This window comes from Diadema setosum, chromosome 6, assembly GCF_964275005.1.
Source record: "Diadema setosum chromosome 6, eeDiaSeto1, whole genome shotgun sequence".
NCBI lineage: Eukaryota > Metazoa > Echinodermata > Echinoidea > Diadematoida > Diadematidae > Diadema > Diadema setosum.
In genome coordinates, this window is record NC_092690.1 from 14,661,932 (window position 1) to 14,680,005 (window position 18,074).

The window sequence follows — 18,074 nt, forward strand, 5'->3', positions numbered from 1 at the left end:
TATAACTACACGCTGTATTGTTCACATTTTGTATATTTAACAACACTTAACATTGATTTTACTAATTCAAATTTTTACGGTGGTTGTTTCTATTCCTAACTCACATTTTAGAACTATTTTAAAGCACTAATGCTGGGTTTTTGTTTCTTCTGCAAATAGTAAATTATGCCTTTAACATCAACTGGTGATTTCTGTTTTGTTTCCGTGGTGTCTCAGCTCTCCTGAGTATGCAGTTGTTGAGAATGAGGCGGAGATGGAGGAGGAGCTGAGCATCCATGCAGCCAGCACCCTTCCCATCATCCCTAGCCCAGGCACGAAGGACTCCCACCGGCCTCCTCCGCAGTACACACAGCACACCCACTACCCCCACCACACCGATGACCCAGAGCCCTATGCCTCGGCAACCCTGGTGATGCCCCCCAACATCCGGGAGTACCCCGCCCGGCGACAGAACTGCAGTGATAGCAGCTCGGAGTGGTCCGGATCTTGGCAGTCGGCGAACCGCGAAGGGCGACGCCCCGGAAGGATGGTGATGACAGCAGGCCATGGTAGTCCGAGGGGAAGACACGGATCACATGATGGTGCACCACCAATTCCTGATAGAGGTTAATAAAAACATGCTATTCTAGACATTTTGGCTCTGTAGTAGCATTAATATTTTATGTCCCAATTTTTTGCTGAAATGTTTTCATCATTTTATTTGTATTCTTGAGGCAAACTTAGTAGAACTGCATATGACAAGAGTGGTAATGACTATGTTGAAAACATTTTATTCTTGCATAAGTCATCATGCTTCAGATTTTGTACATCAGAATTCTATCAGATAGATTTCTTCTACTTTGCAGTTCATGTAAGTCCATACAAGTCATCTTTAGTCAAATCCAGTGATGTCAGACTAACAAAGTCAAGGTAGCTGTGTTGTCACCATTGCTGTCACTGTCAAACTTGGTTCATATTGATTAAGTGTTCCACATCTTGCTAAGCTGTGTGTGTTCCTTCTGCTGAAATAGTCACACTAAGTTGAGTTAGTCACTATAATCTTATCATCAAGCTTTTTCTACAAATTGTAATCCATCCTGTAACCAAGGTGATTTTTCCTCCTCCAGATCCAGGCTTCTCAGACCACTCCAGTCAATACTCTCGCTGTAGCTCTGGCTCTAAGAGAAGCAGACACCCCAATCCCACCACACCGGGCAGACAGGCCCAGAGGAACTGGGCCGAGATTCTCCCCCCTCCCCCGGAGCAGCCCCCAACGGACATAGACTCGCCGGGTGGATCGCTGCCCCCGTCGCAGCCAGGCTCCCTCAAGTCTTCCTTCCTGCGTCGTGGCAGCAGCCCCAGTCAGCATATGGGTGGCCAGGCCTACGTCCAGATCAACCCAGGAACATGCGCAGATTGTGAGGCGTCTCGCTGTCCACCTGTTCCCCCTCGCCACCACCAGCAGAGTCCCCTCCTCAACCAGCCCCTCTCTGGTCACTCCTCACCAGTCCCCATCTACCCTCCCCCACTGCTTCCCCAGCAGCCGTGCAGGACGGAGATCCCTGGCCCACAGTCACATTTCCAACCAATCACAGCGCTGAGTCCGCATGCTGGCGACAGCCCAGTTCACAAGCGGGGGATGCATAAACTGACTCGAACCCCCCCACCGACGACGAGCAGCGGGAATATGACACCCATTGAGCTTGGGACAAGGCAAAATATGATTCCCTTGCAGTCGGGACCGGGGAGCCCCGGGAGGGGAGTCTTGATGCAGCGGTGTGGGTCAGAGGAGCAATCAATAGCCTCGCAGAGAGTCTTTGAGGACCCACGCCACGCCCAAATCGGGCAGGAGTTGTTGCAGTACATGAGCAGGAATGAGTTGGAGGACATGTCGGAGGATGCTCCCTACGCTCCCATGTGTCTCAAGCCATCAGACTGTAAGTCGCAACATTATGTTTCTCACATTGTTTCAGTGTCCCATTAGGATATTACCATAACCTCATCCTTTTAACACATGTAGAGCAGTAGAAATGGCTAACTTTGGTGGATTCACAACGCGCCACATTGCCAGCAATTAACATCAATTTGCCAGATTACCCGGCACATTTGTGTTTTTGTCATAATAAGGTAAACCTCAGTATGTGACCAAAGACTTTGTCAATTATGGCATATACATTGTTTTAATGGTCATGAATGGTACATGGCTACATTTCAAGGGATGTAGAGACATCCAACAGAAGTGTTTGTCATTCAACAGGATGGTTATTTTGGACAAGATGCTTATACTTCCCCACATTTTTTATGAACCCAGGATATTATGGGTGCACAGATTTGCGCAGGTTTGACTACTTGTTGAGTCATTGCATGGAATCAAACACCTATTAGGACACCCCATCTTGGCTTGGATGTATCAAAAACCTTCCTTTCTCCTTCCACATTTAACTCTTGCAATAATGTTGCACGTAAATTTCCTCAAACAACCCACTGACATAAAGAATCATCAACGTGCCTTTTTTCATAACAGAGTTAAGCACTCGTTACAGGCTTTTCTGTAATCTTTTTTTACTACTGATTGCAGCTTTGGTCTCCTTCAGATATGATGATAGTAACAATCTACAAATCAAAACATGAATCCACTGAAGTCAATCTCTGCTCATCACAATTTATTCCATAAAAGTCCTTGACACAAATAAAATAAAACTAAATAATACCCTACACCGGAGGTTCTCATATTGTGAGAGTATTTATATCAGATGATACGATATGGGTTAGTCAAGTACAAATCAGTGGTCAGATAACTATGATATTGTGATAGCATATTATTTGTAATGTTCTCCCCTGGGCAGAACGTTCTGAAATGTTGTCCTCAGGGAGAACATTTCAGTGTAAACTATGGCAAAGAAGGGAAGCAGCTCATACATGATAGCATTATGGCATGCAAGATGCAAGGATTCTGAGGCGTGTATAGTCTTGCCTAGCTAGATTTGGTGATGCTGCAAAAATGGCACCATGCAAAAATGACCAGTTTCAGGTACGCATCACTTTCAAAGTACTTTGACTAACCCATATAGTACAACTCATGCTGTCAGGAATATTTTAGGGTGGTTTATTCTGTTCATTCTCTCTTATTCTCATTATGAAACATCATGTTCATATTGCAGTTGTTATCATCATTAGCTCCCATAGCAGCAGGTGTAGTGGTAGTAATCTTTAGTAGTAGTAGTAGTAGTAGTAGTAGTAGTAGTAGTAGTAGTAGTAGTAGTAGTAGTAGTAGTGGTAGTAGTAGTAGTAGTAGTAGTAGTAGTGGTAGTAGTAGTAGTAGTAGTAGTAGTAGTAGTAGTAGTAGTAGTAGTGGTAGTAGTAGTAGTAGTAGTAGTAGTAGTAGTAGTAGTAGTAGTAGTGGTAGTAGTAGTAGTAGTGGTAGTAGTAGTAGTAGTAGTAGTAGTAGAAGTAAAAGTAGTCATATTAGTTGTAGTAGGAGAAGTAGTTGTAGAAGTAGAAAAAATAGTAATAGTAGTAGTAGTAGTAGTAGTAGATGTAGTAGTAGTAGTAGTAGTAGTAGTAGTAGTATTGGTGGTGGTAGCAATGTCAATTGAAGTAGTCATGGTAATAGAAGTGGTAGAAGTAGAATTTGTAGTGTGAGTAGTATACTAATAGCAGCAGAATTAGTTGGAGTAAGAGTTGTAGTAACAGTACAAACAGGTAAACTTGTTCATCATCCTTCTTGCAATGAAATCTAGTTTCAGATGTTCTGTAATAAAAATGAGAGATATGACCCATGACCTTTACCCTGTATTTCCTTCTTAGGCTCACAGCCAGGCGGCCCCCATTCCCTGTGTGATGTGGAGAGTACAGAACTTAATAACCTGGAGAAGGACGGAGACCTAGAGACAGCTAGCAACTGTACAGGTACGTTGAGAAAGTTTCTGAACCAGTCCTTATTAAAGTATCTCAGCGGCAGGAGTGTAGCTAAGAACACTGGGTCAGTTGGTGTATGAGAATCTTTGGTGCTGAGGGTTGAACTTTGGACTCAGAATAAACAATACAGAGGAGAGGGTAAAAACTTTCAACCAATCAACAGCAGGGAAATATTATGACAAACTTTGGAACTTTGGATCAATTTCGTACCATCAGAGCATTTCAGACACTCACAAGCAAGAATTTGGGTGTTATCAGTATTAAATGATCTAACTTCATTGCAATGGGGAAACCATGGACTAATCTAAGCAGAATTGCCCTGCACAGAATCCTGAATAGATCAAAGCAATGTTGTCTCTCTCCAAGCATAATGGTCTTCTTTTTTTTTTTTTATAAAACGGTACTCTCAAGTAGCAATGCCCCATTGGTCAGTGTTGTGAAACGGAGTGGGAGATGGGATCTGTAGAGCGGGGTGGTCGTGTGTATGGTTGAAATCGACACATAACTACACAGGATCGACACAATAGAGATATCTGTAGAGAGAAGGCAAAGAGGTGCCTTCTCTGATCAGAGCATGCCCTCTACAGCTGAGAGTAAGTTCTGCTTTTAGAAGACCTATGGTGGCCACTCAAATGACCTCACATTAATTTTGCTGCCGGTTTAGACAAACAAGAAATCCAAATGGATTGAAGAAAATGTTTAAAACATGCCTAAACTTTAGGGAACAGGTGTAAGAGTTCTACAGAGTTGGGGGGGGGGCATTTCATGAAGCATTTTGCCATATATTTGTTTTTTTCTGAAAAACTGTTATAAGCTGCTGAAACCCTTGCATCTGATTGGCTAAGAGGAAATTTGTCAGAAAAAATATCCAACAAAGTGCTTCTTGAAATGGCCCCCAGAGTGGTCACATTTCTCTACTACTGCTGTGGTCAAAAGAGCAAAAGGTTTTATTTGGTTTGGCTATTTGCCTCTTATTTGTTCTTGTAGGATCCATGCTAGCCTATGGAAGCAGCAGCAATGGCAGTAGACGAAACAGTCAAGCCAGCTCGAGTTCAGGAGAATCCTTCTTCAACGACAATGATTTTGCCAGCGCAGTGGCTGCAGCAGCCCAGAGTGCTGGAGTGTGTGTAATACAGAGGGGAGGTGTACCATGTAAGTATAGGCAGTACAGATTGATGTGAGACAGGTTGAGTGTGATGTGCAGAATAATTTAGCAGTTCTTTGATCAACTGCTTGTTTAGATAGTATTAATATAAGAAGAGAGTTACAGGTGTGCCGTTGGCAGCTGACTTACTGTGCAGATGGCTTTTGTGCCTCGTAAGTGTGGGGTGTAGGGATGATGATGATTTTAAGGGGGTATTCAGGACTTGCCCCATTATAAAGCATCTAAAGAAATGTTTCATTCTTGACATTGAATACTACCGTATCAGTTTGGGCAATACATACATATGAAATTGCTGCATAGTGTGACAAATCTGTGTTCTTGATCAATAAAGATGTCACATCAACATTTACCCAAAATACCCTTCCAGTTAGTGATATGTAACATTGCTGTGGGTGTGCTAGGTTTCAGATTGTAGATTAACATTCCGTAAAAGCCTAACTTTAAAATGACACAATGCTTTAAATCATTAAATACAGAGTTAGTTCATTTCGTATCAAAATATTTTGCATTAAATTTATAAGTTATTGTGATTTAAAATCCAAAATGACCCACAGTGGACACTGCTTGACAGTCATGAAAATAATATTATTATATTTTTTCATCTTCTCCTGCAGCATCCAGTCAACACTTATTACGAGAAGACACTGTCTGAGGACCACAGTATGCTCCTATGGAATTATCACCAGTGGGACTGGAACAATACAGTACATTTACAGGACGTTCAGATGAGAAAATAATTTGTAAATGGCAAGTTTATATTATTGAATATTGTAAATAGAACCTGAATAATTATAGGAAAAATACGGCCATTGTCGTGTACACTCTGCTATTTTATTTTAAATCCTCACAAAATGTTGTGCCTGCTTTGAAGCTGTATTCATTAGAAAGTTAGATGCTGCTCTTATTTTCTCTCAAGGTTTTATTCACAGTCCCTATATTAGACTGGTTGCTAAGCAACCATCTCTGTGTCAAAGGTCATGAGAAGACATCAGAAGTGGGGGAACCCCTCTTTTAATAGTCATTGGGAACAGTTGAAATGTTGATGCGACTTCATAAGGTTTGAATCTTACATCATTTTTGCACCTCATCTCTATAGTATTGTTCTGTGGACATATAAACTTATAACATGTCAGGCTTTTGCTTGTGAATAAAAAAGTACATGCATTATAACCTGCCACAGTGGTCCCCTGCATTCAAAGACCAGTTTGGTCCATGATACAGAATGAAGTTTTAGATAACTGATAACCGGCTGTAAGTTTAGAAAGGATGACAACCTCTGCTCTTTCATCCCATGTTGTATATTTAACCTCATGTTAGCAGCTGCTGTTTTCAAGCTGGTTTGTGGGTGAAGTACTGTAGCTAACAAGACAGAAAATACTTCAAAACTGCACAATTACTTGAATTTTGTCTCATTGGATAGATGAAAAGAAATTATTAAACAGAAGAAAGTATCAACCAAGCACATTGAGCATCTGGCATTTAAAATTCTGCCAATTATATGTCTGTCATCTGATCTGCTGCTGCCTAAAAGCTTCTTTGATGGTGATTCAAGTGTTTTCATCATCACGAGGGTTATATTCTTTGCAAGTCTGACTGCATAGCCTTTGTTTGCTTGAATAATGCTCCTCAATCTCATGCCACCCATGAGCATTCCATAGCCATCCATTTCATAACTCACCGTTTTTATGAATGGTAAAAGCTGACATTTTGATGTCAGTGCATTGAGGAAATATAAATTTCATATGTAAACATACATTTAGTGACACAATAATCAACGGTTGAAATCATGCAGCCACCATAGTATGTATTGCCAATTTAAAATGGGACTAACCTGTTTATAATGGCCACCTGTGTATTATAGAAATCACCTGTTGTAGTTTCTATTAGCCTCTACTCGCATGTTGGACCAAATACCACATCAAAACACTATAGTCTCCTGGCAGGACAAAGCACTGGTTGTGTTGCACATAAAAGAGACTTTTCATGCACATTGGTTCCAGTAAATAATAACAGCCAAGTTTCTTGTAATCTGCATTCTGAGTGGTGATGATTTTATCTAAAATAGTTTCATCTTTCAATCTAGCAATAACTGTGCCCTGTTGCATAAAACCCTTACCGCTGGACTTACCGCTCCTTTCTAGCGGTAAGTCTTCAAATTAGCGGTAAAGCTTATAATCCTTGATGCTGATTGGCTGTAACACCTAATTTTGACAGTAGTTACCATTGAAATTCAACGGTTAGTTTTATGCAGCGGGCCACTGCGGTCGTACTGGTTTAACCCTATAAAGCCCAAGCTATTTTGACCCCTTCCAGGCCCAAGGGGGGGCACATTGTGCCCCCCCCCCTATATAACTTCTTTATTATATGATGTATCACTGTCATATTTGGCACATGGGTAGAGCAACTCATACTCTACATGACCCAACATTTAAAATTTCTCAAGGTCACCTATTGAGGGCGCTATTTGCCAAAATACAAAGAAATACATAGGAAATATGCTAAAATCATATTTTTTCTTTATATTTTTTTATCCCATGTGTATATGTTTTTATTTTATATCAATCATTTTCACATTTGGCACAAAGGAAAAGCAAGTCAACCTTCATTATTTGTTATGGTTAAAATTTCTCAAGGTCAACATGTGGGGGCGCTATTCATTACAATATAAAGAAACATATGAAACCTATGATGTATTGCTTGGGATAGGTACAAATATTTGTATCACATCTAATATTTCCATAATATTGGAATTCTGAGTTTGCAGATTGATAATATTATCAACAAGTGATATTACAGGCAAAGCTCGTGTGATAATGTCACAAAATAAAAGGGTAGTCTTTGGAAAATGCAGCTGTATTTTAGATTATTTCTATTATATCTATTGTTTGATGCCTACGTCATGTAAAAACAAAGGAAATAATAAGAAGACCATTTCAGGGTAATATTCTACCATAATTTTTGATCCTTCAGCAAATTACAGCCAAGAAAACCCTCATTTCATTCATTATTATATTGTTGACTGAAATTTGAACAGAAAAACATGCAAAATCTTATGAACATGGTTGTCAGTTTATGGTTGCCATGGCAACCAGCAATATCAGACATAGCTAAATTATATATCAAAATGTTCGCAATAAGATTTTAGGAAAAGTCACCAAATTTGGTTGAAATCGGGTAAAGGGTGTAGGAGTGGCGAACGAAAATTTGGTAGGGGGGCACAATGTGCCCCCCCCCCCCCCTTGGGCTTTATAGGGTTAAGTTTGACCACTCATAAAGCTAACATGGAATAGTTTATAGCTAAGTGAAAATCATCCTTGCCTGTGATGATCAGTGCCCTGGTAGTTGACCACCATGCATGCTTCCACATGATAATCTTCTTATTGCCATCTCATTTCAGTTTATTTAGCCAAGAAATTGGAGTTGTCGTGTAAGCTTGGGTTTGATTAGTCCATATTGTAAATCAATCTTACTACTAGTATGTGTCAGTGAGTACCATATTGGCATAATGGATACAAAATGTAGTACGGTGAATGCTATTGTGTGTAAACTGTCTAGTGACAAGTAATGATCTAATGTGTTGATTGCCAAAACCAGCTAAACTGCCAATATCTTGTAGCTAAATGGATGGAAGTGGCTTTTTGATAAACTTCTACTGTATTGCCGTACTCGGATCAACCCCAGATAGTAAATTATACTGCATACTGCACATGGTTTTCCATAGCCATTCAACATAAATTTTTGGCGGCTGTAGATACAGTGTTTGTTTGCAGGTTTTCACACAATGTTTGTCATACTGTCAGTTTACCTACATATTGGCCGTGATCAATATATAAATTTCATATCCTACATTATTCTTTAAATCATATTTCATTTATGTTCAATATTAGGGTGTTTTTTACATTGTTGTTAATACCTTCTAATTCTGCTTTAAAAAGTGATTTATGGGTAACTTTGGAATGATTCAGAGGCTCCTGTGGTTCCTTCACATGTTATGCAGTGAAAACACATGTTTGAATCATTTGTCCAAGTCACAGAGATAGCTACAGCTAGGCCATGAAAAACATGCTTTGAGATACTGTACGAGCTGAAATTTTCGCGGTGGTTTTATTTTCGCGAATTTCGCGAATCGCCTTTGAATCGCAAAAATAACAACACGCGAAAATAACTAAGTTCAGTTAGACCCTCGCAACTGCGAAATTAACAACACGCGAAAATGTCCTCGAAGTAACAATTCGCGAAAATATCTGTACGCGAAAATTTCAGCTCGTACAGTACTGCATAAATACATCTGGCACTTTGTGTATTAAATGAACAGATGTCCAATAATGAATGCGTGTGTGCAGATAGAGGCTTGGGAAAGGTACTAGAAAGTCAATATTTTCATGCAATTAATTTTATGCACTGAGTGTCTGAAAGACATATTCTTAAATTCAAGCTGTGTGATCAGTATAGACAATTCAACCTGTTCAGAATTTGCAGAGAAAATCGTGAAGAAATTTTTTTTTTCAGTTTTAGAATTTGCACTACCCAAAAGTAGCGTTAAATAACATGAAAATTAATGTATCACAAATAGTTGCATGTTTACGGTACATACATTCTTATTTTGTCTTAGTCCATGCAATATGTTAAAACCATGAATTTGATTTATGCAGCCTTTGAATTTGAGCCATTTTGTTTACTAAGAGAATGCACAAACGCTTTGAAACAGAAGCTGGTGAATGGTTTCACTTACATACAGTATGTTATTCAAGAGACACAGTGACAATGATGTGACATCCCTTGCACAGACTCAAGGCTTTCTATTTCTAAACTCTAGGGACTCTCCAATGCATGCTTCAATTTAGATATAGCAAGTTGTTTCACATTTTATCCATTTGCCTCATGCTTTCTACCAATGAAGTGAAGACTGTGTTGGTATCAGACTGGAATATCAAGTAATTTAGCTGTGTTCAGCTTTCAAGGATTGAATGGTCGGCTTTAATGGCACTCGGTAGTATTGACAGTGTGCATTTAAAAGAGGCATGTGGTTTGATAGTCACAATAGCCATGTCTGGTTCTAGGTTGTAAAATGTGTGACATCATTTGATGAGGTTATTTATTGGTAAGGGAAAACCCCTTTTGTAGCAATACAATAATTACATCCTTTCAATAGATTTGAAGGAATACAAAATTCCTTTATGAAAATCGATGTGAATTAGAGATTGAAATATTTGCACTGTGTGTATTACAATTTACAGTTTGCTCTTCATTCAATATCTTGCCTGTCTGTAAAAATTCAAGAAAGAAAGACAAATTGCAGACCAGAAACGACAGTTTTTAGCAGTCAGATGAGAAGCTTGTGAAAGCAAAATGCACTTAGCGTTATCATACGTCACAGTCGCCTAGCTGTACATAACAGTATATATTTTCTATACTTTGATTTGAATTACTGCATTTTTTGGCACTCGTGTATAGCCACATTTGGAAAGGATATGGTACACATAAGTTATTTTTTATCGAGCGTCATACTATCTATGGATGAAATATATATATTTGAGGGGAGATGAGGGGTGGGTGTGATTATAAAGCAAAAGTTGTGATGATTTGTTGATGATGGTCTTGATGTAACTGAGACAGAGTGAGAATATATTCATTCCTTCTTTTTTTCTCTCTCACTCATTTGTTACAAAGTTTGAAAATGTGACTCTTGATTGGATGGGTTTTCTCCTCAAATCTAGAGAAGTTTAAATCAGATTATTGATGTGATGTGATGGGGTGAGACTATTTGAAGTCACAAGTTTCAGCTCTTCTTAATTTCTCTAATATCAGAAAGTTGACTTTGAAATGTGTAACACGTAAAACTCTCATGAAATTAATGTGAACCCATTTTCAAAATTTATCAACCCGATGATGGTGCAAATAAGTTACATATTTTGCCCTTCATATATTGTTGAATGTAAAATCATTAGATATGATTTTAATTAGAGCTACAGACTGTAATGTACGACATTTATTTAGTAGTGATGGTGCTGTTTACATTTATCAGTGGAGTTTTCTGTATGTTTGACTGTGTGACTGACAGAAGAAGTGTGAACGCAGCAAGGTCTGTTCTTGTGGGTACTGTAACTTACTTCTCACTGAATGAAGTGGGTTCTTATGGACCCTATCTTTGTTTCTCACTTGTGAATGATTTGGAGTAATAACTGATGTGGATGAAGCTGTAAAAGTCATCTACTATGTCTATACTTGATTTTTGAGATGATCCCATTCCATGAGTGGATCAGTAGCGTGTAATTAGCAATACATTGAACAGTTACACATTATCTTCGTGAATATGAAATATGTGAGATCCAGCCCAACTGATGAGTCGAATCCTGATTATATCGATATTCTCGTACAAACACAGGTAATCCAAACAGCAATAGTTCAGAAACGGATAATCAAGTTTTACCAACCCTCAATGCACAGGTAATAGACATAAATTAGAATGCTCTCTCTATATCTATCTCTCTGTCTTTCTGACTCTTTGGAAGTTTCATCACTCTCTCTATCTATCTATCTATCTTCCTCAATCTATCTCTCTCTCTTTCTGACTCTTGAAAGTTTCATCAGGAAGGTGAGAGGTTGGCACAAGTGTTAGTCTTTTTTTCCCTCTTTCCTTGTTCATAATGTTTGTGAAGTGGTAGGTTGTGATTAAACTATGCTATGTCTCTTCCCTCCTTCGTTTTCATTATGATACTATGCTATTGATACAATGGTCACTGAGGTCCTCTTCGTTCTCTTCTTTCAGCTTTTATTATTAATCTTGTATTAATGAGACTAGTCATACCAAGAATACAGGGTCTGCTTGTATTGGTTTTTTGTACTACTTTCCATGCATGTTCACTACATGTACATGTTTCATACCACAACATTGGTGAAGCTTATCTGTATAGATATCCAGAGCATTCACTCAGTGTGGGTTGGATATCTGTAGGGTTTGTGAAACACCCATATCAGCTTGCAGCTTTATCTGTTTCAGCTTATTTCATAATCGTGTCATAATTGTCATTCATTTATTATCTTTTTTTGTATTATTGTAATTATCATCATTACAATAATCCTCTCTTTTTTCTAATTTGCATTTCTATTACACTTGCTCTATGTGTATATAAAATTTATATAGCTAAAAGCCAAAGTCAGTTACACTATCAGAACTTGAGAAGAAAGAGACAGAAGGTCTATGTGAATGATGAGATATCTGTCATCAATACTGACATTCGCAGTGTGATGATAGCTTACTGTGTGATGCACCAAGGCAAACCAAGATTCCATTTTCCGTAACCACCACAGCAGAGCATTTAAATACAGAAACAGAAATATTATTTATCAAAAGAGTAGATTATTAGCTTCAAATTTAATGTGAGGAAAAGGTATAGGGAGTGGATGGATTGTAAGATTGGTCAGATATTAGCTGTGTATTCCACCTGCTGTGTAAGAGTGTGATGATATGCTTGTTTGTACTGCCACACATTTTAATTCAGATGAGCCGTGTATGAAGTCTCATATTACTTGACAGCACGACTCTTCTAGAATGCATCTACTTTCTGGTGTTTTATTTTGCCATGATAATTTTATATTGTACAGCTGGGCAAACTTCCACTTGAAAAAGATGCTACAGAAGTCTGCTAAAGTTTTCTAAAGGGAGAGAATTGAATTGACTGACTGAAAAAAAAATGCTAAAGTGCAGTGATGATGCTAACATTATGTAAAAAATTATTCAAAATAATTATGATTATGCGGCATGTAATATGATATTATTGCCCTGTTTAATGTAAATGGTCACAATGTACAGGCAACAAGAAATAAAATTAATTAAATCGTTTCTATTGTACATTTTTCCTGTGTTTAGAAATTATGTCCATTGTTTCTGAGTGAAAACTGTGTGAGTACATGAATAGAGAGAGAGAAATACAAAAGATGATCATTATAGAGGGAGATCTTATATATATATATATATATATATATATATATATATTTACACACACATACATACTAGTATGTCAGATGTCAGAGCTATGCACCAATTTCTCCGTCCTTTCTCATATCTCAATATATATATATATATATATATATATATATATATATATATATATACAAACACACACACACATATATTTATATCCATATATGTATATATATGCATGCACATATGCATATGCATATACATATAGATTATGTGTGTGTGTCTTTTCATATTATCTTAGAGGTGAGGGAGTGAAGAACTACTATCACTGTGTATACAGTTAATGTAAGTCATTACTCCATATTTCAAGCAAATTTAATTCCAGTAAGTGAGTTTGTATCAAATGTTTAATATGTGAACATGAAAATACTCTCTTTGTTCAATTTCAGAAACGACTATTGTGAGAAAACTGAAATGCATTGCACAAAATCCACAAATCTCCCACAGCACAGTAACACAAACAAGTACCCTCCACCAAGAATTTAAATCTTTAAATCACATTCATCAATGCTTAACAAATATCGTCTTAAACACAAACAAATCTTACACAGTCTCAATTAAGTGCATTACTTTAAATTTGTAGTCCTTTGTAGTCCAGAAACTGGAATATAGTATCAGATCCAAACGATGAATTATGCACAGCAGAAATTTGTAACCGTTACATTGTCAAGCAGGATTTGGGAACAATTGAACATTAATTATACAATGTGGATTGGAGATGTACAAAATGTTGCCACATACAAACCTTACAGTTTACCGCACATGTTTGACGTATCTGCGGTATGCAAAGATATTTGGCGTCATAGATATCAAACAATCTTTCCTGCAGAGATTACATTTAAGTCATGTATGCTAAGCTGCTAATACGCAACATTCAAACCCAAAATTGTGTTGTGCAGGGTTTGTTTGTTTTTTTCAGCCCTGCAATCATTCATAATTTGTTCTGCATCAGAGCCTCCAAAATTTTCACTCTTTGATCCCGAATATGATTTTAATTAAACTGAACAAGCAATATGAAAAATACAGTTTGTACTTTTTATTTCCAAAATGAATTCCCCCATCCCCTAAAAAAAAACAAACAAACAAACAAACAAAAAACCGCTATAGATGTATAGCTCAGTCGAGTGGTAGTTGGAATTTCAAATTTCGCCTAAGAAGCTTAAATTCAACTTTTTGTCATACTATTCCAATGGATATATCAATGAAGAATAACCGATTTTGCCTGTGTTAGATATCCTGCGGAATACCCCTCCCGTAGTGCCGTTGGTCCTTTGCAAAGCTCTCAGCAACCCAAGTTGTGAACAGCTAATTTCTCACGTAGACAGTTCAGTTACAGTATAATCTTCAATCGAACGTCACAATAGCTACCTACACCATTTGGCAATCTAAAATTGGCTCGTTTCCGTTTCATAAATCAGTCAAGAGCTACATTGAAGCGATAGTACATCACTGTGAAAAGTTCCCATGGCAAGTGAAAAAGTGTAGAAAGTTTATTTTGGAACTGTAATATCTGCAACGTAAGAGGGAGCAGTCGTCGCAATTACCACGAAGCTGTTAACGCAGCGCGTACCCACAAACCGTCAAAATTTCCCAACCTTTTTTATCTGCTTCTGCTGTAATGAGACGAGAGAAATCTTGAAAGCACCGTTAGCTTTGACCTCCCGATTCAACCTCTGTCGGTAGCTATTGCATCTGAAAGACTGAACGTTTGTGTATTCTCAGTATTTGAAAGACCGAAGAGTTTGTGCTTAATGACAACGCAGATATCCTAATCTAGTCATTCATAATATAGAACTCTAAGACCTAAGATACACTATCAATCACTAAATGCACTATGGATTTAACTCACCGACAAGCTACATCCTAAAGCACAAAACAAAAATCTATTTCCCTATAATTACTACCGTATATCTACGTTTATATTTGGCACATTTAGGGTACGACATGAAATAGACGATCATATATATAAATATTAGTATTCGCTTAAATCACTTATTTGTCATACTAAATTTTGAATAGATAATTACCATCAAACACACTTGTCACTCACTACAGCTTTTTGAAAATATACGTCGCAGAAAAAAAAAAAAGTAGTTTTCCTTGGAGAGTAAAGAACAGTCTTCTTCAAAGAAACAGAACGATGTCTATATTGAGTTGAAATCATATGCGTTGTAGTAATACTTACGAAGTGGGCGTCAACCCACTACGTCGATTGCAACTTTACTTATTATTTCGATAAAACATTGTTGTAGAAATAATAATACATTGTTGTATTGTTTTTCAAGAGATATTTTTTTATGGCGGACTGTGATATTGCATTCTTCTTTTTTATATTTGAGTCATTTCAGTGCTTTTGACATCATCACACAACTCATGCACATGAGATGTTTTAACTTATGGCATTTAGATAATCAATTGCAAAATTACACGATGTAACCCGATGGGTACGCTCTCATAACTTAAAGAACAAAACTATGTAGGCTATTGTTTCGCCCGGGCCTTCTATATCTATGATAACCACTCTACGTACACGTCGTGCCGGAGGTAAATTTCAGAATAGTCGTAGTATTTCAGTACATTATATGCGTTACCAAGCAAAACATCACACTCCTTTGAAAGCCACTGAGGTTGAAAGCCTTTGTTACAAGTAAGTCGATCAACAGACATAATGCTATTTTAACGGCAAACCAGCAATCGATCGTCTGTCAAAAGTCACAGCAAAATAACACGAAATGATTTCAAAGAAAAAAAAATTGATAACAAGCGTAGGAAGCTTGCAAAACAAAAAATGAACTGTATTCTTTTTCACCTTCAATGGTGGCTTACGCCAATTTCTAATGACTTTTCTTGTTACTCTGCTGTGACATGTTTTGTCATATGTCACATTATCTTAGTCTGCTTGTTGTCAATATATTTCAGTTCTGCAAACGCTGGCAATGGTTTCGGCAGTTTAGGCTCACGTCGTTGTATGCAGGTACATGATGCTTCATAGTCTTTGTACTTTGAAATGATCTAACATACATGTAGTCACACAGTGAATGTACAGTTTCTCACGCGATGTTGTGAGAGCTGTTCGCATCGACACGTGTATCTAAACCTTCCCCTCCACTTCCGCTCACGCTGCCGCTATCCCCGCTGCTTGTCGGTGAGATGCTCCTGGATCCCGAGGTGGGGCTTTGGCGTCTCTCCCCGCTCGACATATCGGGAAAGTTCTGCAGAGTGTGGATGGCCTCCCCATGCTCCTGGTAGTAGGCCATCTCGGAGGTCGGGCTCAGGTCGCAGCTTTCTCGCTGCATGAGCAGCTTTTGGAACTGCATCTTGTCCTGGTACTTGTGCAGCTCGGTGCTGTCCGGATGTTGCTCCTTGATGTGCTTGTAGTGACTGTCCGCCGAGTCGCTGGTGGAACCACACTCCTCACACACGAAGATCTTGGAGCGGCGCTGCTTGTAAGAGTACTGGTGCTGTTCCCCATGGACCTTGGACAGGTGCGATTCGAGGGAGCATCGCTGGGTGAAGGCCTTCCCACACGTCTCGCATTTGTATGGTCGCACTCCTGTAGTCAGTAGAAGAAAACATGTTGTAGGTGGTGAATTAACATACTCCTTAGGCGGTGTCAAATGTCAATATTAAGTGCACAGTTGTAAGTCTCGTGAATCGATTGTGAATCTCGTGAATCGATTTAAGAACATGGATGTAGGCCCACACAGTCCGACATTTAGTTATGACACTTTGCGTGACACAATAATGGACATGGTCGACGGGAAATAAATCCACATACTTCTATCAAATACTCCGCTTTATGAAAAGACGGTTTCGTTAATTTTGCGCATCAAAGTAGAGGCTTATAGTCTGAATTTGTCCAGACATGTTACAGTTTCCCATAATTCCACCCATCATGAAGGTCATTCGTGATGTAACAATTTCTGAAGCTTCGGTGAAACTACATTGTCATTGCATGAGCAAACTATAAAACCGCTTCTATTGTAGTTAAGTGTAGTAACTATGCACTGTAGATGATCACAGAATACTGACGCAATAGGAACAATGATCCGACTTTTAGATTCACTTTTTGATATTTCATTAACAATTCTCTGTCTTTTCATTCTCACCTGCTAGCTCCAAAGAGAACGATAAGGAGATAAACGATATATATATATATATATATATATATATATATATGCATAACAAGAGAAAATGATAGCTACCAGATGTAATGATGAGATAACTTCACATGAAGTGAGATTCGTCGAAGTTGAAGCACGTGAAGCATTCCAAAAACATTTCTACTACACTAAGTGATGACAACACTAAAAAAGTAATGAATTTGATAATCGGCGTTGTTTCTTATTCAACGTGGAGAGAGGGAGTCTGTATCCTCAAAAAGAAAAAGGAACAAAAATGATTGTCTTACCGGTATGGGTTCTCACGTGGCGTTTCAGATCGAAGGTGTCGTTGAAACCTTTCCCACAGAATGTGCAATGGTACCGCTTGGTGGCGCTGTGACACTTCATGTGGCGGTTCAGGAGCCTCTGGAGAGGGAAAACCTTGTTGCACACCTCACAGAGGAACGACGACTCGCTGACCGTTAGGCCACTGGACAGGTGGTTATTGAGGCGAGACCGCCCTGGTGCCCTCTTGAGGGGTGCATACTCGACCGAGGTGGTGACAGGTGGTGGTGGGGGTGCTGGAGGGAGAGGTGAAGCCGATGAGACGTCCGCCGTCAAAGTCTGGGCAAGAATAGGAAGTGGAGCCTGAACGGAGGAAGGAGATGCAGAGGTGGTGACAAGTATTCCGGGATCCTTTTGAGTTTCCATGCCGCGTGGGAGCCACAGGTTTGTCATTCGTGGATCGGAGATGGGTGCAGCCAATGGATGTGGAAGGGGCAAGCGAGAAATACCACTGCCGCCCTTCGCGATTTGTGGTTGATCCACGAAACTGTTGGCTAGTGGCTGTCCTGACGGAGTAGTGTCTGATGTGGTTTCGGCAGAAGGTGGAATGACAGTATTCACGATTCCGTTTTGAAGGGGC

The 18,074-nt window shown here is 38.9% G+C and overlaps 1 protein-coding gene across 1 annotated transcript in view; it reads left to right on the forward strand.

Annotated features, from left to right (window-relative positions):
- The window catches only part of LOC140229559 (roundabout homolog 2-like), a 403,949-nt gene extending 397,625 nt beyond the window's left edge, over positions 1-6,324 (forward strand). Inside the window, exons 25-29 of the mRNA XM_072309806.1 lie at positions 217-605; positions 1,107-1,916; positions 3,787-3,888; positions 4,885-5,049; positions 5,677-6,324. Of these exons, the coding sequence (XP_072165907.1) occupies positions 217-605; positions 1,107-1,916; positions 3,787-3,888; positions 4,885-5,049; positions 5,677-5,714 (1,504 nt within the window). The 3' untranslated portion in view covers positions 5,715-6,324. The remainder of the gene's footprint in view (positions 1-216; positions 606-1,106; positions 1,917-3,786; positions 3,889-4,884; positions 5,050-5,676) is intronic.
- Positions 6,325-18,074: the final 11,750 nt, after the last annotated feature.